Source organism: Homarus americanus, unplaced genomic scaffold (genome assembly GCF_018991925.1).
Source record: "Homarus americanus isolate GMGI-L3 unplaced genomic scaffold, GMGI_Hamer_2.0 scaffold23110, whole genome shotgun sequence".
Lineage (NCBI taxonomy): Eukaryota > Metazoa > Arthropoda > Malacostraca > Decapoda > Nephropidae > Homarus > Homarus americanus.
In genome coordinates this window covers 820892-847851 of record NW_024752122.1, presented here as the reverse complement: position 1 = coordinate 847851, position 26960 = coordinate 820892, and the positions used below count along the sequence as shown (strand labels likewise).

General features: G+C 40.5%; 2 protein-coding genes across 3 annotated transcripts in view; both read left to right on the top strand.

The window, feature by feature from the left end:
- LOC121854958 overlaps positions 1-19411 on the top strand; it is a 54960-nt gene extending 35549 nt beyond the window's left edge. For both annotated transcript variants that reach the window (XM_042349772.1, XM_042349773.1), the window contains exons 4-5: positions 8551-8753; positions 9931-19411. In XM_042349772.1, the coding sequence (XP_042205706.1) occupies positions 8551-8753; positions 9931-10752 (1025 nt within the window). In that variant the 3' untranslated portion in view covers positions 10753-19411. The remainder of the gene's footprint in view (positions 1-8550; positions 8754-9930) is intronic.
- Positions 19412-22335: 2924 nt separating this feature from the next.
- LOC121854948 (carbohydrate sulfotransferase 1-like) overlaps positions 22336-26960 on the top strand; it is a 9730-nt gene continuing 5105 nt past the window's right edge. Inside the window, exons 1-5 of the mRNA XM_042349754.1 lie at positions 22336-22530; positions 23026-23123; positions 24207-24901; positions 25420-25478; positions 25701-26510. Coding sequence (XP_042205688.1) covers positions 22499-22530; positions 23026-23123; positions 24207-24901; positions 25420-25478; positions 25701-26139 — 1323 coding nt within the window. The 5' untranslated portion in view covers positions 22336-22498 and the 3' untranslated portion in view covers positions 26140-26510. The remainder of the gene's footprint in view (positions 22531-23025; positions 23124-24206; positions 24902-25419; positions 25479-25700; positions 26511-26960) is intronic.

Sequence of the window (26960 nt, the reverse complement as noted above, 5' to 3'; positions counted from 1 at the left end):
CAGTACTCTCAGTGCATCCCCCCATCTCCAGTAGTTAAGTTATATCTTTACATCTGGGTTTTGTTCCCCTCAACATCTCTTCTCGTCGCCAGAACCTTGGAATGACCTGCATGTGCTGGACACCTGTATACAAGGTTGAGAATATTTCTCACCTGTCAAAGGATTACTTCTGGGGTGTTTGTTTGTGCATCGCTTTGCCCGTCACTGGAGCATTGTACTGCCTCGCCCACCTGTACCACAGACACACGGGGGACCTTGCCTGGGCATGTTAACCTTAAGTAATACTTCCTTCTTTTAGCGGTCGTGTGTGTGTGTGTGTGTGTGTGTGTGTGTGTGTGTGTGTGTGTGTGTGTGTGATAAATAAAGAAAAACTAATTAAAATGCATAAATACAACCGTGAACAAGAACAAGTATTATTATATTATACTCGACTATTAAGGGAGGTGTCAAGTATAATCAGGAGACTTATAATGATACTTATTGACTTATTTAATGAGTTACCTGCCCTCATCGTGCTTACCTGTGCGGTAATTAGCACTTATTACCTTCCCTTTCTACGCTATGACGCACTTAAGTGGATTGACAAGTGCGTCAAGAAATGAAAATGATAAGTGGTGCGTGCGTGACGTCATGGTTGGTGCGTGACGTCATGGTTGGTGCGTGACGTCATGGTTGGTAGTGAGTGATGTCATGGTGGTGGTGCGTTACGTCATGGTTGGTAGTGAGTGATGTCATGGTGGTGGTGCGTTACGTCATGGTGGAAGCTAAAAATACCCTCTCGCGTGCGTGTGTGTGTCCGTGACCTTCATGACCTAACACACGGACAGCAGCTAGTTTATTGTGCACCCCCTTACTCGTCCTGTGAGCGGTAGGATTTTAGTGGTTAGAGAGGGGGTTATGTAGAGATTGTTACTGTCGGTTAGCGTTAGGTTAGCGTTAGCGTTAAAATAGCTTAGCGTTATTTTAGGGTTATGTGAAAGTAGGTTAAGTATGGAATAGGTTAGGTTAAGTGTGGGTTAGGTGAGGTTAGTGTTAGGTTAAGCTAATAATCAGGTAAAATAAGGTGAGGGTGTGTAATGTTCACGTAATACCTGACAGAGGCCGGCGCCCTCCACCTGCCTGAGGCGGGGGGTCAAAGTCTTAACCTCTAAAACACCAGAATCCCTCCAGCTGCACCTCACACACCTTCCACAGCCCCTCTAGTCCCTTCACAGTCTTTCCAGTCCCCGCACAGCTCCTCCAGTCCCTCCACAGTCTTTCCAGTCCCTTCACAGTCTTTCCAGCCCCTCCACAGTCTTTCCAGTCCCTTCACAGTCTTTCCAGTCCCTCCACAGTCTTTCCAGTCCCTTCACAGTCTTTCCAGTCCCTCCACAACCCCTCCAGTCCCTCCACAGCTCCTCCATTCCCTCCACAGTCTTTCCAGTCCCTCCACAGTCATTCCAGTCCCTCCACAGTCCCTTTCCAGTCCCTCCACGTCCAGTCCCCTCCAGTCCCTTCCAGTCCTCCACAGTCTTTCCAGTCCATCCACAGTCTTTCCAGTCCTCCACAGTCTTTCCAGTCCCCTCCACAGTCTTTCCAGTCCTCCAGTCTTCCAGTCCCTCCACAGTCTTTCCAGTCCTCCACAGTCTTTCCAGTCCCTCCACAGTCTTTCCAGTCCTTCCACTGTCTTTCCAGTTCCTCCACAGCCCCTCCACAGTCTTTCCATTCCCTCCACAGTCTTTCCAGTCCCTCTACTGTCTTTCCAGTCCCTCCACAACCCCCAATAGTCTCTGAAGAAAACACCTCCTCCTCCTCCGTGTTCCTCGGTTCTTACAGCTATTATCTCTCTCTCTCTCTCTCGGTGTTTTATTTACATTCTCTTTTTTCTGAAATTTATCAAAATTTTTTGCTCTTGTAAGAGTCATTCTTAACTCCTCTCTCTCTCTTGATCCCTTCCTCTTCCTTTATTGTCACGCCACCTCTCCCTCCCTCCCTCCTTCCTTCCTTCCTTCCTTCCTTCCTTCCTTCCTTCCTTCCTTCCTTCCTTCCTCCTCCCTCCTCCCTCCTCCCTCCCTCCTCCCTCCCTCCCTCCCTCACCCTGATAATTTGAGAGTCAAATTGAAAAGGTTTATGGCAGGTGTTGCTGGTGAATGGTGGTGGTGGTGGTGATGGTGGTGGTGGTGGTGATGATGATGATGGTGATTGTACTTCACACTCCCCTCTTTCACCCTCACATCACCTGATCACACCTGTGCCAGAAAAATTGGTCGGGTCATTAACGTCGGCGCTTTGATGGTGAGGCCGTGACCTACCTGTGTTTAGCCTCACCTGTAAATATTGGCTCTCGACTCACCTAAGACTTACCTGAATTAGAGGAAGTCCGGCAGGTAATCAAGGTGTGGGGGCAGCCCGGCCACGGTGAAGATGAAGAATAGAATTTCTCTGGGGTGATGGGTGGGGAGGGAGGAGAGGGGATGCCTGGGGAGGTGGGGAGGGAGGAGTGGGAGAGGAGGGAGGAGTAGGGGATGCCTGGGGAGGGGAGGAGTAGGGGATGCCTGGGGAGGGAGGGTAGGGGGGATGACTGGGGAGGGAGGAGAGGGGAGGAGACTAGGGGGGATGCCTGGGGAGGAGGAGGGGGATGCCTGGGGAGGGGAGGGATGCCTGGGGAGGGGGAGGGATGACTGGGGAGGGGAGGAGGGGGATGCCTGGGGAGGGGAGGAGTAGGGGATGCCTGGGGAGGGAGGAGGAGGGAGGGATGACTGGGGAGGGAGGGAGGGGGGATGCCTGGGGAGGGGAGGGAGGGGATGCCTGGGGGGATGCCTGGGGAGGGGAGGAGTAGGGGAGGGATGACTGGGGAGGGAGGAGTAGGGGATGCCTGGGGAGGGAGGAGAGTAGGGGATGCCTGAGGGAGGGGAGGGAGGAGACTGAGGGGATGACTGGGGAGGGAGGAGAGGGGGGATGCCTGGGGAGGGGAGTAGGGGGGATGACTGGGGAGGAGGGGGATGCCTGGGGAGGGAGGAGAGGGGGATGCCTGGGGAGGGGAGGAGGGAGGGATGACTGGGATGACTGGGGAGGGGAGGAGTAGGGGGATGCCTGGGGAGGGAGGAGTAGGGGATGGGGAGGGGAGGAGGGGGATGCCTGGGAGGGGAGGAGTAGGGGGATGCCTGGGGGAGGGAGGAAGATGATAGAGGGAGTAGGTTAGGTTAGGTTAGGGGCGACGCCTCACCTTACTCTCAACCCCGTTAATGAGTTACACCTGAGAATTCTCTCAAGGTGGTGAGACTGGGAACGCCTTCACCTACCGCACCCGCACCTTCACCTACCACACCTTCACCTACCACACCTTCACCTACCGCAACCGCACCTTCACCTACCGCACCCGCACCTTCACCTACCACACCTTCACCTACCACATCTTCACCTACCACACCTTCACCTACCACACCCGCACCTTCACCTACCACACCTTCACCTACCACACCCGCACCTTCACCTACCACACCTTCACCTACCACACCTTCACCTACTGCTGTTCTGTGCTAAAGATCTGTCACAGCACTTGCATATCTTTTGTCTTGCTGTACCGTCTAGGGTGTGTTGGTGGGTAGGGTGAGTTGGTGGTTAAGTGCATAATTGCAATAGAGGAAAGTAATCAACCAAAGTAATCAAGTAAAGTAAACGACTAAGGTAATTGAGGAAAGTAATCAACCAAAGCAGTCGAGCAAAGTAATCAACCAAGGTAATTGAAGAAAGTAATCGACCAAAGTAATCAACCAAAGCAGGCGAGGAAAGTAATCGAGGAAAGTAATCGAGGAATGAAGAGAAGAAAAAAGGTTAAGTTATATTAAAGGTAATTAATTGACTTGGTTATCATGATGTGTTTGTTGTGATGTTGTAACTTATCTCCGAGACACTACCGGTACACTCCCTCCCTCCCGTCCCTCGCTCTATTCTCAAACCTGGTGGCGGCTGTGCTGGAGTAGTGGTAGTAGTATTGTCATCTATGTGTAGTCGTAGTAGTAGATGTCACATAAGTGTAATAGCAGTAAAAGTATTAGTAGTAATTTGTTATGTATAAGTGTACTTAACTTTTTTCTTCCATAGCAGATATTGGTAAGTACTCGCATTAGAATTTTTTGCAATGATAATAATTATAATAATGATGATGTTGTAATATTATTTCCTATATCAGTACATGTGTTATGAACGCATGTGTGTGTGTTTTATTGTTATGCTTTACGATCTAACCCAAAATTACGTCAATATTTCGCATGTTTTACTAATATGGTCTTGGCAACTTATCAACAGGTAGTAACTGAGGTGAACAAATATTTTTTTGTTTTAGTTTTTGTTTATGTTTTAATGATATTCTTGATTAATTCCAGGGTCTCGCATGTGTTTGTGTGTGTGTGTGTAACCTCTCTCTCTCTCTCTCTCTCTCTCTCTCTCTCTCTCTCTCTCTCTCTCTCTCTTTTTCCACAACGTGACGTCATATAGTCCGTTTGTTATTGTAAATGTTAGTAACTCTGGCAAATGTCTTGAGGGTAAATGTCACACGTTGAACAGTTAAGAGTGGTTAATATCATCAGCTGGCAGTGTGTGTGTGTGTGTGTGTGTGTGTGTGTGTGTGTGTGTTTTGTTACCTCAGAGTTAAAAGGTGTGTGTGTGTGTTTGCGGTTAGGTTAGGTAACTGTTAAGGTGGTCCAGATGAAGACAAGACGAGAGAAAGGCCACAGTTGTGTTCCTTTGTGAGGCGGGAGGCGGTGTTCACTTGTTTCCGTGTGAGTGTCTGACCTCTTGACCCCGGGTGGAAAGGTCAACCTCTTGTCCTCTTGGTACTCTCTCACTTACATTCCCCTTCTTGCACGCACGCACACACACACACGAGAGAGAGAGAGAGAGAGAGAGAGAGAGAGAGAGAGAGAGAGAGAGAGAGACTCCACCACCTTCACTTTTACTTGTCATTTATCTGATCTCACGACTTTCCCATTTATCTCTCTCACTCTGTATCTTTCTCTTTTACTCTTTCTTTCTCTCTCTTACTTTCTCTTCTAGTTAGGTCTGGTTAATTGGGGCCCATTAGGACAGATTAGATTAAGTTGGGGCCCAATTGACCAATTACCACAGTACACAAAGCCTTAAAATATGGCTGCAGAGATACGTGTGTGTGTGTGTCAAACTAAACTATCGAACTAATATTACAAAAATACATTGTTACGTTTTAAATGCAAGAGAGCGGTTTTCTTACCGTAGAACTCAGATACCTTCACACCGATTACTCACCCAGGAGAGTATGGTGTATCACTACGTAGAATTTCACTCTGCTTCCGGTATTCAATGCGTTGTGTACTTGATAAATGATGATTTAATGAATTCCATTAATTTCCAGCATCCATCTAAGTTATTGGTTATACTTTGTCATAACCAATCAGTCATTACCCTTGGTAATAATAATAATAGAGGGATCACAGATACAGGCAGATGATTGCACTTACGTTTATTTGGCACAATTCCATACACTGGACTTATAATTTGCATGGATAGGTCAGTCACTCACATTCACGCCACAGTACCGTAAGTTATAAGGGAGAGTTTGTCAACCTGGGGATTTAATCGTTAGATCTATTAGGCCGGCCTGGAGTGCTCTTGTAGCAAACAGGCCCTCACCAGTGATCACTTCCTTTACAGGATTCATTAACTTTTCGCTGGACTTAACAACAATCTCGGGGATTTGCACACACAGACCCGTAGCACTGGTAGGACTGTATGGCCCCTGTTCTAAATCCGCGGAGCAGGTCTTCTCTCACCCAAGGACTAAAGCCCACTCTAAAATGTGGTTTTGAGGCGTGAAATGATTATCAGTACAACACTGTCTCACTGGCCTCCCCCTATCAGCTGGCCGGGTACCTTATCTCTACCTAAACAAACATTTGGGATGGGTTGTGCGGCGGGTAGGCCCAACGCAACCCATGACATACATTAACTCATTGTATTCATTGATGTATTACAAAAAAAAATACATTATTTTTTTCTGTGTATTTTGGTTTATTTATTTTAAGTATTTTGTTTACACTGGATCCTGCAAGGAATGTCAGGAATGGTGGTAGTGTTTGTAGTTGTGGTAGTGTAGGTTAACCAGTGTGTGTGTGTGTGTGTACTTATGGTAGTGTAGATAATTGTAGTTGTGGTAGGTGGTGTAGGTGAGGTAGTGTGTGTAAAATAATTGTTGTAGTGTGTAGTTGTGGTAGTATGTGTGATTGTGGTAGGTGGTGGTACACGGTCGAACATACAATCTCTAGTTTATTTATATCCTGGTTGGGTAGTAGTGGTGGTCGCTCGCCAACTTGGTAACACTGCACCAGGCATGCCACCTCCCACATCAAGAGGTGTGTTAGGGTTAAAGGTGTTTGTTTATCTTGGCAACAGTGTATAGGGATGATTTATACTTGGCAACAGTGTATGGAGATGATTTATACTTGGCAACAGTGTATAGGGATGATTTATACTTGGCAACAGTGTTTGCGAATAAATGATAACGCCTCTCTCTCTCTCTCTCTCTCTCTCTTTCTCTCTTTCTCTCTTCTGTAACTGGTGACGTGTGACTGTATATAACTGATTCCTGAAAACCATGTGACTGTCTATCTAATTGACTCCTGAAAAACATGATTGCCTGACTGACTCCTGAAAGACGTCATGGAACAGATCACAGACTGGCTGGCGGGAGAGTTAATAGAGACTGGCGCTACAATGAGTTAGTCACTGGACCAGCTATTAAATACAGTACGGTAATTCTTGAGGTGTACCTGTGTTTGAGAATGTACAGTACACACCTCTGTTGTTGGACACTGTCATGGCTGGGTGTGTACATGTTGTTATAAAGGAACTTACATTCATCTATGTATATTCACATATACATACACACAATCTATTTATATATATACACATACACATGACACACACACACACGTCCACACACACAAACAGACACACACACACATATACAGTATACGAACACACACAAGCAAACAGCATATTTAATCTTAAGGTTAATTACTTTAACGCTCACCTAACCTAACCTAACCTAATATAGTCTAAATTAAAGTAATCCTAACCTAACTTCAAGTAACCCTAACCTAACCATTGTCTCTTGTTACAATATTGGTCACGGAAGAAAGATTTTACGAGTTAATTAAGACTACCTGAGAAGTGAAACATTGACACAAGAAAAATTACTTCCGTTCACTACCTCTTTAACCTTTATCCCCCCCAGCCCCACCTCCTCACCACCCTCTCTCCCTCACTTACACCCCCCGCCCCCCGAGGTCACGCCCCGGGCAGGTGACTGTTAACATTTACCTGTAATTTTTAGTGAATGTTAATAACAGTCAGTTAAAGGTAAGTACTATATTCCGTTTGTAATTAATTCATAGCTTACCTGTGATTAAAGACATGACACATTCTACCTGTGTCATTCTACCTGTGATGGAGTGAAGGTTACCTGGTACAGTAGTTTTTTATGCCGTAATTACTGTCATTGTCTACCTTGATAGTAACTTACCTGTGCTATATGTACATGTGTGTGTGTGTGTGTGTAGGGCGGGGCTAGTGGTGGCCTCCCATAAGCTGCCTGTTCACAAAGCCACCAAGGAAAGTGGCTTTTTTCTCCACATCTTAGCAGCTGAGAGATCATCCAGGGTGGCTTAAGGGTTAATCCGGACCAACACAGATCATCCAGGGTGACTTAATCTCTCTCTCACCGTCGCTTCTCTGGTAACACTGTATTGTTGAATTAACTTTGCATGGTTGCCATCCCTTTGTATTTCTTACCTTTTAAAACTTTGTGTTATCCACCGTTTTTGGTAACACTGCTTCGTTCCCTTTGTAAGTGTGTGTGGAACTGGCCAGTGTGTATTGACTTAGTTAACCGGCCACATATTGCTGGAGTAACCGTGAAAGAGAGAGAGAGATTAACAAGACTCAGTTAAGGGACCAACACACATATACACTGACTGACTGACTTAGTAACTGACGGACTGACTGACACTGGCTCAACTCACAGCTGTTATGAGTCGAGTTGAAGTAATTTAATTAAAAGTGAGAAAAAAAGGGATCTTAGTGAAGGAAAATTTAACACACACACACACACACACAGAGTAACCTAGTGACAGGTCTCCATGTTGTTGGGTTACGCCGTTATGACTCTACCCCCCTCCCTCCTTCCCCCTCTTCTCTCATCTTGCCCCCCCCCCTCTCTTTTCTTCTCCCCCTCCTCTCCTCTCAACTTGCCTCCTCCTATCACTACCCTCCTCTTCTCTTACCCCCCCCCCTCCTCCACACACACACACTGGGCCGTAACGCACTTCACCGTGACATAATATAACGGAGATGAGAGGTGGAGGAGGTGTGAAGGAAGTGCTAGATGTAGAAATCAATAAATCGTAGACAGGTTATTATTATTACTACTATTATTATCGTTATTATTATTATTATTATTGGTCTAACTCATAATATCATAGTACTGTAGTTTCTATACAGTGTGAGTCGGTATATCATGTTCATGTTGGTTCACAGGTTCAGGAGTACAGCCAGTGCCGGTCTCCACCACCCGGGCTGTAGCTCCATCTGGCCAGGCAGCACCACAGCCACACACTGATGGCACAGCAGGCACAGCACCACAGCAAAAACAGACTGTGGCTAAGAAAACTGCTGTGAAGAAGACGGCCAGTTTGCTAGCACCTGCCCTGGCTATTAATGCACTTAGGGGGAAAATTAAGGTAAAGTATTAGAACGTTTCGGGCAGTAATGATTCCCGGTGCTGAGGACATTTCTGTACAGTATATTAAAGGCCTGTAGGGGCACATTGTGAAGTCATTATATACATAGTATTGATGGCACTATTTATTGATGTGTGATTCCATTTGCAAATTTACTTATGCAGAATAAAAGTGTAAAAATACTATTCTGGCGCAAATTTAGCGCTGGTATAATGTTTAAAATGTATTTATATTACACTTCAACAGCTAAAGTCTTTATGTATCAAGTTTACTAATCACACTAATAGGTCAACAGTGAGAGATTGTAGGAGATACAGCACTAACACAACTCTGTACTCTAACATTATAATGACCATTTTGAGTGATTTTTTTTAACATTATCTAAACAGTACAGTGAACCTTGAGAATGTTAACTGGTTAATCCATTAGTTACAGTAAAGAAGATTAGTGTAGTGGACGAGGCCTTTATTGTAGTTGTGTATGAGAAGCACCAAAACTTTCACTCCTCCTCTACATCTCATAAGATTTTTTTTCCTTAAATTCTCATGTTGAGGAAGAGGTGGTGGGAGTCCAAATTGTCTAAATACAGTATCAGATATTTGCCCCAACAACCACAGACAGGTGCTACTTTACTTAAAAAAACAACTGTGTTTGTGTTAGATGAGTAGCACCTAACATTCAGTGTGTAATAATGAACTCTAGATTGTCTGCTACACATGGTTATTTTATATAGGGGCAGATCCAGGAATATCAAAAGGGGGGGTTCAAGAAGTTGTGGGTGGTGGACCATGCGGGCCATGTGCACTTAATATTAGGAGATATTATTCTGAGGTCAATAGTAATTAATTTTACTATACAAAAATTTCTGAGTACAATACTGCATTAAAAACAAAATATTACTGTAATGGATTTTTCTGATGAAAAGGGGTTAAGGATCCCCAGGACACCCCTGGATTCGCCCGTTATATTATTTTAATGTACGTACTATCACTACAAAAAGTAACTTTACGGAGGGTTTCGATGAATTTTAAAATGAACGCTGTGACTCCTGTTGTCTCGGTAGGGTTGTCAAAATCCTGTTGTCATATTTTCCCAAAACAATTTTGTAGAGATAATTTTTGAGTGACTTCAATATTTTCAAATTTACAAGTTTGTATTGATTATATTATTGTTACAGGTTGGTGAGAAATATGAATCTGGGTTCAGCGTTCCTCATGAAGAGCTGTGTGAGAACAACGGGCGGGACCTGAAGGTGTTGGTGCTCATCACAACCGCCCCCGATCATGAAAAACACCGCACTGCTGTCAGACAGACGTGGGGCCACTTCACCGTGAGGAAGGACGTGGTTATGGCCTTTGTGATCGGCAGGACCACTAACAACAACGTTCAGAGTAACATAGACAAAGAAAATGAGTTGTTTGGGGACATCATACAAGCAAATTTTATTGATCATTATAGTAACCTTACGCTGAAGACCATCTCCATGTTTGAGTGGGTGAAGACCTATTGCTCTGAGTCTCGGTTCATCTTGAAGACGGACGACGATATGTTCATCAACATGCCATTACTTTTAAATTTTGTCGACGCCAAGTTGAAGGAACAACGCGTCATGTACGGTCGAATGGCCAAAGGTTGGAAGCCGGTGAGGAACAAGAAGAGCAAGTACTATATCGACACCAGCATTTACAGCAAGTCCAAATACCCAGACTTCCTGACGGGGCCGGCATACCTCTTCACGAGCGATGTGGTGGACGACATCTACCAGAAGGCCCTGGACACCACCTTCTTTGTGCTGGAGGACGTCCTCATCACCGGCATCGTGAGTGAGAGTTTGAGAATCAAAAGAATAGGAGATTCTCGGTTCAGGAATGAAAAAATAAAACTAGTAGACACTTGTAGTCTCTTGAAAACAATATCAATTCATATGGTTAAATATGAGGAACAGTTTGACATTTACAAGCGGACATTAGATGGAAAAGCTAAATGTAAGGCTGGATAGTTGAATGTATAATAGTTCTCCTCTTCAATAAGAAGTAGAAGCTTAATGTCGGCAGGTATAAGTGTACCATGTGATAGACAAAATATGATATATGCTCAAAATGTGACTCTTTGGAAGTCTGTGGTTCCCTGTTTCCTTAAGTCTGATGGAACCAAGAGACATTTTCATTGATGTCTAGTCTACATTTCACACAGTGACTGTAACATAAACTTAATGTGTAAGTTGCACATACCGGGATGCAAAACTTTGTCCCGAGCTAATTCGAAAACGAGAAATTTACATAAAGTGACAAGGGATTCATGTGAAAATATTGAGCCAAAGATGTTACACTACTGAGCTTGTGATGATCATCCTCAAGTATATTATATACTATTTATTTATTATGTTCATATATTTTTTTTTTCATTCACACAAGCCTTTTCCTGTTATGGTGCATTACATTACAGAGTGGCCAGTGTTACAGTATAGGGTGGCCAGAGAGTTACAGTACAGAGTGGCCAGACAGATACAGTACAAGGTGATACAAGTCCACTTCAGGGTTGTTTCACCATCAACAAGTGTGCAGTAATCATGTCTTGGGCTAAGTGTACAGTAGTGTAGTACCTGGAGTGAAGTCAAAGTCTTCACTCCTATGATCACTATACCTGTAAGGTTGAGAGGCTCTACCGACTGAGCTAAGGAGCCACAATTTATGTCCATTAAAATAATTATGATACTGTATAAGAGTTGTGAAGAACGTTAAAGGACTTATTTTTTAATGCTAGAAGACTTTTACCCCTTTTGTTGATATGATGGATTCATAGTCGTGTTGTCTTTTGTTTTAAGAGTCGATGATACCACACCCATAGTCCTCCCTTGTGTGTTGACCGCAGTGAGATAAAGAATGTGACTGTGTTGGTCATGTAGCGGTGAGTTTAGGAACAACATCTATAAAGGTCATGTTCCCTTGAATTAGTGTTTCTGGGGGGTGAGGTCATCATCCCTCCAATCAGTCACCTTCGCTCTGGCCTTTCTCACCCGGCCACACCATAATGGCTCCTTGGCATTATCACATTAAACTATCCTTTTAAAACCTACCATATTTTGTTCTATCTCAGCGTAACATCTCAATATATGTCAACACCACAGACTTTTAAGAGACAAATACAAAAATGGCAGAATATTGTAGACAATATATACTACATTACTGTGCTTTTATTCTTTAGATGTGTTGCTTGTAAATCACATATTTGCAACTGTATTTTAAAATTTCCTTTGCTTTTAATTTTTGATAGAATGATTGTATAAGAAGTAATGAAAACGAATGAATAATGAATGGGGCTGGAAAATGTAGGACTTACGAGTATATTGTCAGCATCATTGAAGAGCAAACATTACTAACCATGAACGCCTCTGATTTACAAAAATAATTTTGATAACGTGTCCGTAAAAAGACGTCAACAACTGTCCACATGAACGTGATATTTTTATTCTGCCTGATTGTATATAAAATCAAAACGTTGAAATTGTGTCGTCTATACCAAGGGCAGATGATGTCAGTGATTTACCAGAGATAAATTGTCTTATTTCCTTGACATAGTAAAGAAAGAAGTTGTTGTAAGACATTAGAGGTTTACTGTGACCACCGTCTTAGATCCTCACCAGGAAGGTCACACGATGGCTGCTTTGGAGTTTCACACTTTCTTACTTCACGTTATAAATGATGTCTTCGCTAAATTAATAAACAGATTAGAAGATTTTTGCGAGGAGTGTCGGTCGTTGAGACTTGAGATTGTCTGCAGTGAGGGAGGATTATGCTGGTGGTGTCCCTCATCTCTGAATAATGGAAGAAGCCTTTTAGCATTTAATAAAGATTTTTTTTAATAGACATCACAAAGCAGTAAGTTAAAGACTGGATACCCCTATTATTGTCTGTGATCTGCATTACCATTTTTTAATTGCTCACATTTTGCATTTTGTGTAATTTTGTCAGCTTGAATGACATCTCAATATTATTCTTTGTAAGATGTTCCTAGTGTGAGAAAATAATCCAGAAACTGATGTACTTGCACAGTTTTTTTCTTTTTGTTGCAGCATTTTGTAATATTTGCACAAGAGGTGATACCCTGGTGGTGTCATCCTTCATAAATTGTCTCTTAATATTAGTGTTAAGCTTTTAGCTGTACAGTACTGTATTGTATTTGAGTATCTTCATCATAAGGTATGAAATGATAGAGTGAAATTCCCTCCTCTTGTAATGAATAAGAAAGTTTTCCTCAGTAAGAATCATAAGGTGAGCCCATTGACCCTGGCCTTGTGTGTTGTGCTGTAGACTTGGTGTGAGACATACTGACAGTCTTACAGTGCTATCAACTAAAATAAGTGTTGCAGTACTACCATTTAAAACGAGGCTTACAGTGCTACCAACTAAAACAAGTCTTGCAGTACTACCAACTAGAACATGTGAGTCCCCTGTTATTACTCCCATTTACATATTCAGTAATTAATGAAAGCATTTACTGTCTCCACTGATAATATACCTGTTATAAATAATGACCAGAACACTACCATGAGGTACTGGGAGGAACATGATCTGGCAGTATTTCACTACAAGAACAATGTTACGTTCTGCTGATCCCAGGAAGGTTGACACTGAGGTACTAGTTGTCCTTGGCCACAAGTGATCATGTGTGGGAGAACTACTGTGACAATTGATTGATTTATCATGTATGCTTCAATTAACTGTTTTCTGTTCACATGTTTTGTGCACTAAGATTGTACAGTACTTGTGTGTAATTTTAGATTGTTATGGAATAATGGATCTGATTAATTTTCTCTCCCAAAATGTTATTAAGTACTGTACAGTATTCAGTTGTCATCAGCGAAATACCGTTTATAAATTTTTAGCCGTAGAATAGATGTTTTTAATCTAACAAGAGTCGGGTGAGATGCATCTAGATTTTATTATTAGTCACAATATGATTTAATAATATCTTAATTACCACCTGATTAATAAAAGTTTCATAATGATGCCCCAGATCGACAGACCCTTCTGCTTGTGGTCGTGTTTTTTACAGATGAAGATTATCAGGGATACTGTACAGTACATGTTGTCCAGTAGTAGATGATGATAAACAGTGTTGTGTCATCCCCTGGCTAGTGCCCATGGTGTAGGTAGAGTTATGTCATGATAACAACTGATTTCAGATATTATCTTTACCCTCACAGGACTTAACTTTAATCTTTAATTACTCAATTGATGATAAAGCTTTAGAATACAATGCTGTGTTTACTTACTATATTGTACATGAACTTACCAAATAGAGTCTGGGTATTCTGTTTTATTCTCAGAACATAATTTTATATTTCCCAAATGTGCATAAATTTCAGACATTTATTAGTGGGAAGTGAGAGTCATAGTCTGGGTGCTTCTGAGGCCAGTGTAGGATCAGTTTATAGTATACAAGGCCTTCAGTACACCAGGAGGCAGCATGGCCAACACTGCACTCGACCAACTTCACTTTCCTTGACTGTAATGTTTGCCATTCACAGCTGGGAGACCTTGATGTGAACCATCAGTCCTCCAGACAGAGGTGAGTCTTTTATCCAGTCAACCACAGCTCCCAATTTTTTTTTTATTAGAAACACCAAACCTAAATTAATCTGGTTATGTTCAATAAGTGTAAGTCAAGACATCACATTTGATTTGTATAACTGAAGCTTTATCCAATTATGTTTTAGAACACACGAGTGTACAGTATCTCTTGTGATGAAGGTTAAAGAGCCACCAAACTTGTCCATTACTGTACTACAATCACTATCAATTGTTACTGTAATTGTTAAGTTATTTTAGTAGTCAGGAAAAGTTATATTATTCCAGATAATCAAACTACAAGAGTACAGTACATTGGTCCGCTCACCTTATGAGGAAAGCCTTAAAAAGTAGACAGTGTAGCCGGTAGAGTTTGCAACAGTTACCGGTACTTGAGATTACCACCGAGATACATAATGTGCCGTTACTTTAGTTGTGTCATTTTCCTGTTAAAGACTTGTTTTGTGGAGAGCAAGAGAGACATTGTTGACTTTATATTTAGTTACTGTTGAAATTTTCTTAGAATCTGTTGTATGAATGAGTAAATTTTTTTTTGTGATTTACTGTACAGCTCAAAACTTGTAGTCTGTAGTAAAGGCATTTGTGCTGCCATTATACAACCTCTTCCTCTCCACACCAGTCATTTTGGTCATTTTCACCTCCAACGAATCATGAGGTCCCCACCGCTGCTTTGTGTTGTGTCCGTTGCCAAATTTTGTGTTGTCGTGTAGTTGGCCCGATACTGTGGGTAAATCACTTTGACGAGGCAGTCGCTTAGTCTAGTGTGATACTGTAGCTGCCGTGACCGAGGTTCGTCGTCGGCGTTTACGACTACGACGCACAACGAAGACGTAGCGAGTGACAGACCGGGACGAAGTTGTATTGCATTATACTTTTTGTAAATTTATTTAGATTTTTATAAAACTTGAGAGTTTTCGTAATACTAACTATACGTCTTTTTGAAAGTGACTTAATTGTGCAAGTATTTTTGTTTTCTGCCATATATGTTTTTCTTAAGAAAATTTAATAATTTTAAAATTCACAAGTTTCCTTCCCTTATTAATTCTCATATTTGCTACAAGTATAAAGGTTTTACAGCGAGTCAGTCTGTCGTCTTTCTCAGTGTGAAGATAAATTATGATTACCTCACTGTCTTCTCAGTTTCTTATAGTTGGATCAAATGTAATACATAAAAAAAATTATTCTATTAATGATAAAATTAAAAGTGAGTGAAACTGTGAAGACAAGTTATCCTGGTCTTGTTTACATACTAAATAAATTACTGTGATAACATTTGGACTATTTTTCTTAGTTTTCTTAAAATTAAGAAATTGTTGTGGTACTAAAACTTATCACAGATGAATATATTAATATTATAGTTTTGAAGAATAGAGAGACTGTCCAGGGGAATGTTGCCAGTTAGGAATTAAGAGAATGTTAACCCATCACCTTGGAGTATAGTTAAGATGGTCTTGCATTAATATATACACGACCGTATTTGACTATCTCAATAATTTTTATATTCTATTGAGTGTTAGATAAATATCAAATTGCTATCTGAGATGAAGTAGCTGTGATATAAATAGAGAATTTTTTGTACAAGGAGTAACAGAGGCTAGAGCCAGTAGGTTTGGCAGACACCCGTGTAATCCAAGACGTACGTACCGTAGTTAAGTCATTATAAACGTCATCACTGGAGTTATTTAATTAATGTTTACAAACAACATATCTTCCTGTTTGTGTCCGTAAAGTAATGGGGTAACGAGGCCTTGACGTGACAGCAATCGAGTGTACACTCACTCCAAAAAGTGTCCGTACGATTTTTGTGTTAAACAATATAAGACCACCCAACCTGAGATGACAGGACTTGTGGTGTTCATTCGTTGGAACCCTCCGTAAAGACACCTTTTGGAGAGACTGTGCCTTCCATAACCCCAGAAGAGTAATGTGTACAGTATAGTGACAACACTGTATATGTCAAACAAAAGTACTGTATGTGAAATATATGATATAGAGACACTACTGTACTATATACAGTACAGTGTATGGATCAAGCAACTACTGTATACTTCATAAGTTGCCTCTAGGAACGAGATCTTGTGAATCTGGTAAAAATATCAGTGAATTGATTGAGTTATACAAGGTGTCTCAAAAGTCATGTGCCATAGGGCTAGTAAAGGTCTTCTCTTATTTTACAGATCAGGAAATAACAAAGACAACATAAAAATTAACATGAGAAAAGAAAAAGTTTAATGTTCATGTAGGGAAAGCCAGTTTCTATACACTGATCGGTTGCAAGAAAATTTAATCAACAACATTCAGGCATGTGGGCGTTGTCAATTGATTTCTTTACCGCGTGATCAGTGTGTGGCAACTGGCCTTCTGTACAGGAATATTAAACTGATCATTCATTGTGTTAAATTTTGTATCATTTTAGTTTAACTATTTATGATTCCTTCATTTGAAAAAGAAAATAAAGTATATTAATATGCCTGTTGTGAATGACCTATGAGACACACTGTACATTATGGATGGTGTAAAAAAATATCACTAATATGTTCACTACATATCTGTGTTTCCCAGCAATGTATGTATCAAATGTTGTACACTCATGATTTGAGCTAGTCATTACACTTGCTCATAAAGTATATAGGATGATAACTTTTTACATGGTTCATAGTGAATGGTCATATGGATGTACTAATGAACAAAAACTATTTCTTATACCCTGTTCTGTACTCACGATTATTAGACAATTTCCTTTAAGGCAGAACTCTCGAAGATAATCATTATTTTACACCATTTATGTTTTAGATTTGAGAAACTAATAAATTTACAGCTAATTGGGTTTTTCTTAAGTTTCAATACAATATAATTCAGATTTTAAAGTTAATTTGAAACTCAGTTAAGAATTGTAATGGTCTTCTCCTTCTCCTCAGACAAAAATCTTGGGAATTTGGTCCAATATTGTACTTACAACTCTCAATAGACTTTATTTACTCGATGAACCCAATTTTTAGTCAAATTTACGATGAAGACGACGTATAGTCTAGCATGTTAGTCTCTCCACTTATACCAACTGGTTCCATTGTGTTTGTTGTCATATTCTATTGTATTGTATTTCTTTATTATCATGATTGCTAGATTCCAGTTCCCATCAACCGTCCAACTCATGGTACGGAATTATATACTATACGGTGAAACAAGTCTAACGGAACGGACTCGATGGGAGAGGGAGGTCCGTTATATTGCGTTCCTTTAGATGCAAAACCTCCATCTAACGGACAATATCCATTAGATAGATCTGTTATAGCTGAAGGCTTCACTGTACTGTCTGAGTGTCATTACTAAACAACCTTTTTTTAAGTTTTTAAAAATTTTCTTCTCTTAATAAAATAACGTTTTTATTTGTACGTTAAGGACCTCGTTGAATTCCAGTCAATGAGTTTTAGGGATGAGACTTGACCCGAGTTCAGTGGCAATTATATCGTCGTGGAAGATCAGGTTCTGATAGTTGTGTTGAATTGCTAGATTGTTTTTTGTTCATACAAGTCTGTCTGTCTGTCTGATGCTGTTGAACTCCTTATTCTCTTGACCTTGTGATCCTATGACACCTATCCCTTTGACCTAGTGATCCTATGACCCATATCCTGTTGACCTTGTGATCCTATGACCCCTATCCCTTTGACCTTGTGATCCTATGACCCCTATCCCTTTGACTTTGTGATCCTATGACCTCTATCCTTTTGACCTTGTGATCCTATGACCCCTATCCCTTTGACCTTGTGATCCTATGACCCCTTTACCTTTGACTTTGTGATCCTATGACCCCTATCCTTTGGCCTTCGTGATTATGCTGGCATTTCCTGTTAAACACTAGATTCAAAATATAATATGGGGTGTAATTAATCTTTTTATGTGATACTATATCTAATTATTTAATCATCATAAAATAAAAATATATCTTTCTACCTAACACATGTAATGAATCATTATCTGTACAGTACTTCATAATTTCCTTTTTTACCTTGCATTATTTTTTAGCCTTCTAAGCTTTTAGTTTAATTCGACGGCACATGAGCTAAGCTGTTGTGTCGCCAGGAATGTGATTACCATAATCAATCAATCAATCGGTCAGTCAATCACTCACTCAATCAATCAATCATAATTCCACCTCACATTTTATTGCCTCATATACAAGTTATTTAAAGCTGAGTGATGTACTTGTATCATGGCATAGGTATCTGAGGATATGTCATCTTTTATGCTGTACGGGGATACTTGCATCAGTTACCTACATTGATGTTAAAAGTTGTCATTTGGATCATTTCATTTCTTGCTCGTTTAGATCTTTTCCACGTGTGTTTGTGTGTGTGTGTGTTTGTTTTATAACTGCACCTCTATAGATTAACAAATAAAAAGGGCGAAACATTGTATCAATCAAAAACTAAGTACTGTAACAGTATAATATAAAAGTACATTTACTCCAGCTTAAGAGTTACAATATTCCTTTAATTTCATCTGCCCACGGTCACATTCCTGCATCTCATGAAACCTAACCCACGTCGGTAAAGCAATAATATTATAGATATTTAAATCGTTTATAAGAAAAAAACTTGTATGAAAAGTACAGCTTCTAATTAGGAAGCACAAGTAAGTGAAGAAAATAAATAATGTTCTTAAAAAAAATATATAATACTGATTGAGGGTAAAATAGTGAGGAGCGCTGTATCATATCAACGGTAAAATTATGAAATAGTACTTCACTCATCCACCAAACTCACTTTTCTTCTTTTTATTTTAGTTTTAACAAATACTGGTATATATATTTTTAGTTTTCCCAAAGGAGAGGTTTAGAAAGGTTGTGTGTGTTCGCTGCATCTTTCCCATTTCCTAAAAGTGACGGAATTCTTGCCACCAACTCGTACTCTGTAGAGGACCACAAGTCTCATCCACTACGGGAAATAGTGCCTTGTTAGTTTTAAGTTCCAGCTTCACCTCCGCTTCTCTTGTCATGCTTATCTTCTTTGAGAGTGACAACTGAACACTCTTTGTTGTAAATAAAGTATTATTATATTTTATAGTAAACTGTTGTATTACTTCCATGACCTTCCATACAGTCTTAAGGGCCCACGACCCATACAATTCAGGGGCGAATCCAGGAATATGAAGGGGGGGGAACATGACGAGCACAGCGAGCCCACCCAGCTGGGGGGTTTTCAAATCCTACCAATAAGTCTATAGTAAATGCTTTTTACTATACAAAAATGCCTGAGTACAATACTGCATTAAAGAAAAAGTGCTGGAATTTTCTAGTGAAAAAGGGGGGTCCAGACCCCCAGGACTGCCCTTGCAATTGCAGGGTTTCAGTGCCCCCCAAGTGATCGTTGAAACGATCTTCTCCTCAGTTTTATTATACTGAGAAAAGTCCAACAAAGCAATCCTGTAGATATATTGTGAATGTATCTGGTTCTGCAATGAATCAGATGGACAGATGAAATATGTATATTTGCTGGGTGCATAAACCCATACAGTACAGTACAGTATGTGCATCTCATACACTGTACCAGTTTAATATGAACTCTGGTAATTGAGATAACCTAGAGAATCTCCACCTTACCTTATTTCACCTAAAGATTAATCACCCTAACATTATTTGGGGGGATGGGGTAAGGTTAGGGGGTTAATCATTAAGTGAAATAAGTTGAAGAGGAGAATCGTCAAGTGATCTTTTTTAAGATTATGGCTGGAACAATATGACAATTTTTTATCTGAAAATTACAAATTATTATGTTAAACTACCTAAGTACAGTACATCCAAAATAACAAAAACACAAGAATTACATATACAGTGTAGCAAGTAAAATATAGCATTACAAAACCAAATCAATTTTCCCCAAGTCATCAGAACTAGTATTTATCAAATTCCAACTTTTGACCCAAAGATTATGGTGATCTTTTGGCTTGACCTTGGAAATAACTATGTCCTTACTTGGAGCTGGGGGACGCTCGCCCTACAAGGGGTCACAGCTCAAGATTGAAGAAGCCGCAAGTCCAGAAAACTGTGAGGGCAAAGATTTTCGGAGTGAGGGTTGTAAACTCTTGGAACAATCTACCAGAGAGTGTTGTGACGGCACCGAGTGTGAGCTCTTTCAAGACAAGACTTGACCAACACTGGAGCAAGTTCAGGTACATTCAGGAGCCGGTGCATGCCCAGTACTTCCCAACAGTGCGTGACAGAGACGACCGATCGCCCGGGCGGCTAACGAGCCGATCATTTGGTGAAGAGAATAAAAGAAAAGTAAAGTAAAAGTAACGTCTAACTCACTCGGCATAGACGACTGTAAGGACGGGAGGGGCATCCAGCACTAGAGGTCTATTAATTTATGATGGCTTAACAAACTAGTATACTGTATATAGTTCACCAGTGAAATATATTCTATTTATTAACGGTTGTGTTAGATGAATTTAAGCTGGTAAATATTATAGTTTAGTTAACGGTGAAATATTTCATTTTCTCAATCTACTTGAAAAGTGAATGGGGAACTATTAATTTGTGAATATAATAACTATATATTATGGAGTGCAGGTATACAGTTTATCATATATATATATATATATATATATATATATATATATATATATATATATATATATATATATATATATATATATATCATGTAAATCCACAATAAATACGTGGATAAGATAAATCTTGATAAAATCACACGGGAAAATGGAAACAACGGAGCACCTTAGCTTTCGTCTTTATTCAAGACATCTTCAGAGGCAACTGGATTACATGGACAGAGAGAGGCTTAAATATACAGGGTGACCTTAAAAACATGAGGTCAGGTCATAATGATGTCATCCATCTAATCCCCACACCAACACACACGTAGAGGAACTTAAGAGAAGAGGGGTGACGTGACTAGTCAGGTCAGGTCAAAAATAAGGGACCCACAAAATAACTATCATACATCTAGATCAAAGGTTTTCAAAGCATTTTTAACCTTGGGCCACTGACAAATAAATTTATGTAACATATTATCAGTTTTGAACTGACCATCACTAAGGTTTATTGATTTTAATTGACGACTCTGTACCTGCCGTGAGGGAAGCACAACATTCATCGCCTCCACACACCCTTTTTCTCCCTCTTTACTCCCACAGATATGGTGTATCTAGACAGTTGTATCCAGCGACCGGCTCATCCACGCCATCGCCGTTGTCTCACATGAGGCATGCACCGCCCGTTCTGCCTCACATGTGCTATGCAACCCTGCAGACAACAAGTCTCCTACACCGCCTGGAGGGAAGGGGGAGTATTGTAGTGGATTTCTCCCCTACAAACGCTGTTTGTCGCTGAGTAGCCGACCCCACCAATTCCCCAGTGTATGCCTCGTGGTCTAGGTCAACCAGCGCCGCCATACATCACGGAGCGGGGGTCAACTACTAAGCCACGCCTACCCCAGCTATTTAAGACCTGACCTCGTGGTGACCTGTCTCTTTCTACCTACACCAACCAGCCAGCAACACCTCCTCCTCCTCCGCTGCCTGGCGGCCCTCGCTCCCGCCGGCGAGCATGGCGACCCACAAGCTGTCCTCCTCTGAGCATCCTCACCAACCAGCTCTCTCTACATCACGCTTGTAACCATGCTGCCTTCCCAGCACCAAGCTGCATAGTACATGCAATACAACATGTATACGGAGAGCACATTGTGAGTTTCCTTCCTCCATCCCATCCTGAGTGTGAACCAAACAACCCAAACCCATATAGGGGTTAAAATTCCCTTAGGTGTTTAAGGGTCCCTCCTCATCTGAACACCGAAAACAGTGCAGGTATACAAACAAGGTAAATGGTATAAAATCAGCCAAATAACCGTCTGCTGTGATGGTGCAGGATGTGTGCTGTATGAGTACAACTGGATGACACTGCAGCCCGGAAGTTGGTGTCGTTGGAGAGAAGGTGGGGGCTGGGGGGTGCGTGGGGGGAAGAGGCAGGTGAGTGAGGGACTCCGTTACTTGGAAGAGTTGCTCCTGCTGGGGCGTTCAGTAATAACTCTATTACCTTCCCGACAACCACACCGCTACCACTCACAACCAAGCCAGGCCAGTGTGTGTGTGTGTGTGTGGTGCAACAGTGATAACAGTGACTAACCACACAGGGAGGATATGAAGTTTTTAATGACAAATTGTGTTATGAGGTAAGATCACCGCCACAAGGTTACTTAACACCAGTCACCATCACAAGGTTACTTAACACCAGTCACCATCACAAGGTTACTTAACACCAGTCACCATCACAAGGTTACTTAACACCAGTCACCATCACAAGGTTACTTAACACCAGTCACCATCACAAGGTTACTTAACACCAGTCACCATCACAAGGTTACTTCACAACACCAGTCACCATCACAAGGTTACTTCACACCAGTCACCATCACAAGGTTACTTCACAACACCAGTCACCATCACAAGGTTACTTCACACCAGTCACCATCACAAGGTTACTTCACAACACCAGTCACCATCACAAGGTTACTTCACAACACCAGTCACCATCACAAGGTTACTTCACAACACCAGTCACCATGATAAATATAGCTTAAACCATCGTCCTTAAGACCGTATGACTTCAAAAATGAAATTTATATAAACGATACTTGTCAACGTTGTCATCTTTATTTTTGTTCAAGATTTTACAGAAGAATAAAATTGACGCTGAGGAAGAGGGAAGCTTTTGGCCTGATTACCTTCGTATGTATCGTACTGCTGAACATCTTACTGATCACAGGTACGTACTGGTGAGTCTCTTTAAGTATGTTCCGTCTTAACGGTATCTCTTAGGATTTTAAATGAACCCTCCATCTAACGGACAATATAGAGAAATAAATGCGCTAAATCGAGGTTTGTTTAGATTTTATACCCAATTTAACGGACAACAATACAGTATTTTGGAAAACCGTCTAATCGAGGTCATTGAATGTAGATATTATAAACCTCCATCTTCTGCTTGAGGATTATATTCATCTGGCTAATGCTACATGATTTTACCTGTCATAGTGAAGACAATCTGAATCGCTACCAAAGGGAATATGCAGATGAATTGTAAAGTTTGACTGCATGGCAGATCTGTATCTTGAGCAGTCAGTAGCACCGCCCCTGGGCGTCACCGTTGCAACTCAATCTCACCTTAGCCGCGGTCACCGGAGCGGCCAGGCTCGGGCCGCTGCAACTTCCACAAGTCAATCTTAATCCCGCACAACCTGCAGGCCGGCAGCTAAGACATTACAATAGCCTCGTGCTCATCCAGTTTAGGACAAAATAATGGTAATGATCGTGATGTGGATGTTTTTTTAATTAGTTATACAGTATTCCTGGTATGTAATTTATGCATTGATTCTTATGTTGATGTTAGAATGCAATGTAAACATTGGTCAGAAGCATTATTTGTGCCTAAAGATTTAGATAAAAATTGGAGTTATATCTAGTCACCAAAACTATGTGGGTCAAATATTTATTTTTATAATTTGTTCTGCTTGGTGACCGGTAAGAAATATTCACAGAAAATAAGGGAGGAAGCAACGGACCCGTACAGAACTATAAAATGTATCCATTGCGTGTTTTTTTTTGTACTGGATATTTTTTTTTTTAAGATATGGGAAAAAAATTACTTGAAAATTATAATCTTAGGAGAAAGAATTAATGTCGTGCCATATGAAAAGTATAAAAGTAAAAATAAAACGTGGATAATCAGTATATGGGAAAGTATTAAGGCAATTGCTAAAAAAATTATGCAATTTGATTTCATTAAAATATGTGAATCAATGAAAAATACGATTAAAACAATACTGATCATTGTAACGTTTACCCACAGGTCACCTTCGACAGCAATCCAGGGAAGTTTATCCTTATGGAAGTTCTCACACCCGGAAAAACTTCATCCACTCTGGCGGACAATTTACAATGACCTACAATCAGTCATCTTTAACAATTAAGGATGTTCCTGAATCATTCAAAAGCAGTGCAGTCTTGAAAAACTCGAGTGATGATGTTACAGGTCGACAGTTTGAGGGCAATCAAACCCACAATACACAGTCTGTCCTTGTATTAACGTCAGTAGGTCGAAGTGGATCCAGTTTTCTAGGTGAATTATTGGCTTCACAAGGACACAACTTATATATTTACGAGCCCGTCAGGATACTTAAAAAATCTGACCAAAATGAGGAAAATGTAAGAGCTGAAATACTAAGAAATTTCCTTTGTAATCTAAGAGAAGATCTTCTAGGTGTGGGTAAGTCTCCCTCCGTCAGCATCAAGCATCCTTATACATATGGCAAGACGAAGGGCGATGTGGTCTTGTCGAGAATAATAGACTACTGCAAGATGGAACCTCTCAGGATTATTAAGACAATCCGTACTCGTCTTGCCTGGATGAAACCGTTACTGGATGATAAATATCTCAACCTCAAAGTGATTCATTTAGTACGTGACCCTCGAGGTTCATCTCTATCCATAACCAAAGTGGAGTGGACGTTGACTACAGAGACTATCTGCAGTAGGATCCTGGAGGTGAGGGTTTAACTAGTATTCCCATAATGATGAAAATTTCTGTTTACTGAGTGTCTCTAAATTAAATCTTGTCGTTAGCCATTCTTAGTGGTCCAGTTAAAGATTTTTTTTAGGCTTAATGATGTTATATATACCATGGCCTTACTGGGTGACTAGTGATTACAAATGGTTTTCCAGATTTTAATAATTTATTATAAAAAACTAACGTATTACAGCAAAAAACAAGCTATATTGATAAAGATAATATAAAAAAACTTTTATTTTCAAGCTACAAAAGTTCAATTGAGATCCGTTTGTAGCTGTAATACAGCCACATTTTGTACCATGATCATACTGAACTTTGGTAATATTTTAATTGATTACAATTTAAGGCATTGATTGGTAATATAAGACACTAATATTCACATTCACAGCACACAAGGCTAAGGCATAAATCAATAAGGACAAAATAATATCAATCTCCAGTGAAGAAAAACGAATCCAATTACCCACGAGTAATGGTTTATCTTATGTTTCAGGATCTTGAGCAGCGGCGAGAAATGGAACAGCTTTATCCTGACAAATATTATTTCTTAAAGTAAGTGTTGGCCATTGTCTATTCATGAGAGTAAAAATTTTTTTTCTTCAAAATGTCAATGGAATTCGGTTATTCAGCCAGAATTGTGTTTGATTTGTTTACATATCAATCTTTTAACTGGTACTGTATAATATAGATATTATCTTCAAGCCACATTCATTCATTTTGTAAAGCTATCACCATCACTTTATAAAGACAGTCGCTCAAGTGTTCCTGTTTCAGGTACGAGGACCTGTGTAGGGACCCGTACGGCAGGACCCGAGATGTCTTCAGGTTCCTCAAGAGAGACACCTCCAATGAGGCTCAACGTGGTAATGCGTCTCGTGTGGGTAAATTTCACTCAAGTGTTGGTGATTTCGATAATAACAACGAAAGATATAAAAAAAATGATGCAGGTTCTTTTAATGATCTGCCGGAGGGTGTACTAAATTACTTACAGTCTCACACACATGTTAATATACTAACAGAGAAGACCCCTTGGACCACAGTACGGGACACACGAGGCATCTACCAGAAGTGGAGGCAGAGTGTGACACAGGAACAACTGACGGATATAGAAACTCATTGTCGTGGTGTTCTTCATATTTTGAATCATAAGATTTTTGGTAGTGTTAAGATAGCGAGAAACATGTCTGTGTCTCTGAATGATGAGAACCTCTAACAGTAACGAAACAGTGAAAATATTAAAAGCTTTTAAAAATCACAAATACAAAAATACTCCTTTGAAACCTGATTCTTATTTAGTTTTCTTTTTATAATATAAGTAAAGAACTTAAATCAAATAACCCGGGCCAATCCCCCATTATCTGTTGAGCCAATCAGTGACATATCTACCTCCCCTTCCATACAGGTACAAACTCGGCCTCCTCGCTTTATTTATCATATTTTTGAAACATTTACGAATTACCTTTAGCCAAAATATTAAGAATAAGATGTGTAAGTGATATTGCTGGAAACTGATCGAAGACGACGAGAAAAAGGATTATTTTAGAGGTGAAAACTGGACCAAGTAGTGGAGAGAAGGAAGCAGAGGTGAGCAACAGGTGTTTTGACTCCTGTCTTAAACTTTCTTACATTAACCCTCAACGATATTGTTGTGTATTATGTAGTAGTATATACCTTGGTTTAATCAATTGCCTATGTAATGTACACCAGTAGCCAAATTAAACCATTGGTCTCTTGTAGATAATATATCTTATCAGCTTTTGTTATCGAATGACCTCCTTGTAAGCCGATTCCTTGACAGTCTTTCTCTGGGATCTGTCCTTTTAGTGGGTCAATTTATAGTAGTGCACCGTTCTTTGGTTATTAGAAATGTGTAAAAAACAGAAAATCACCAAAACCAATCAAACCTCACTCAACCTAACCTAACCTAATCAAATCAGGGGGGGGGGGTCCCACTAATTAGGTTAGGCTAGATTGAACGGTGCACTAATATAAAAAGAAAGTTTCGTGTGTACAAAATTTTACCCCCTTGGACAT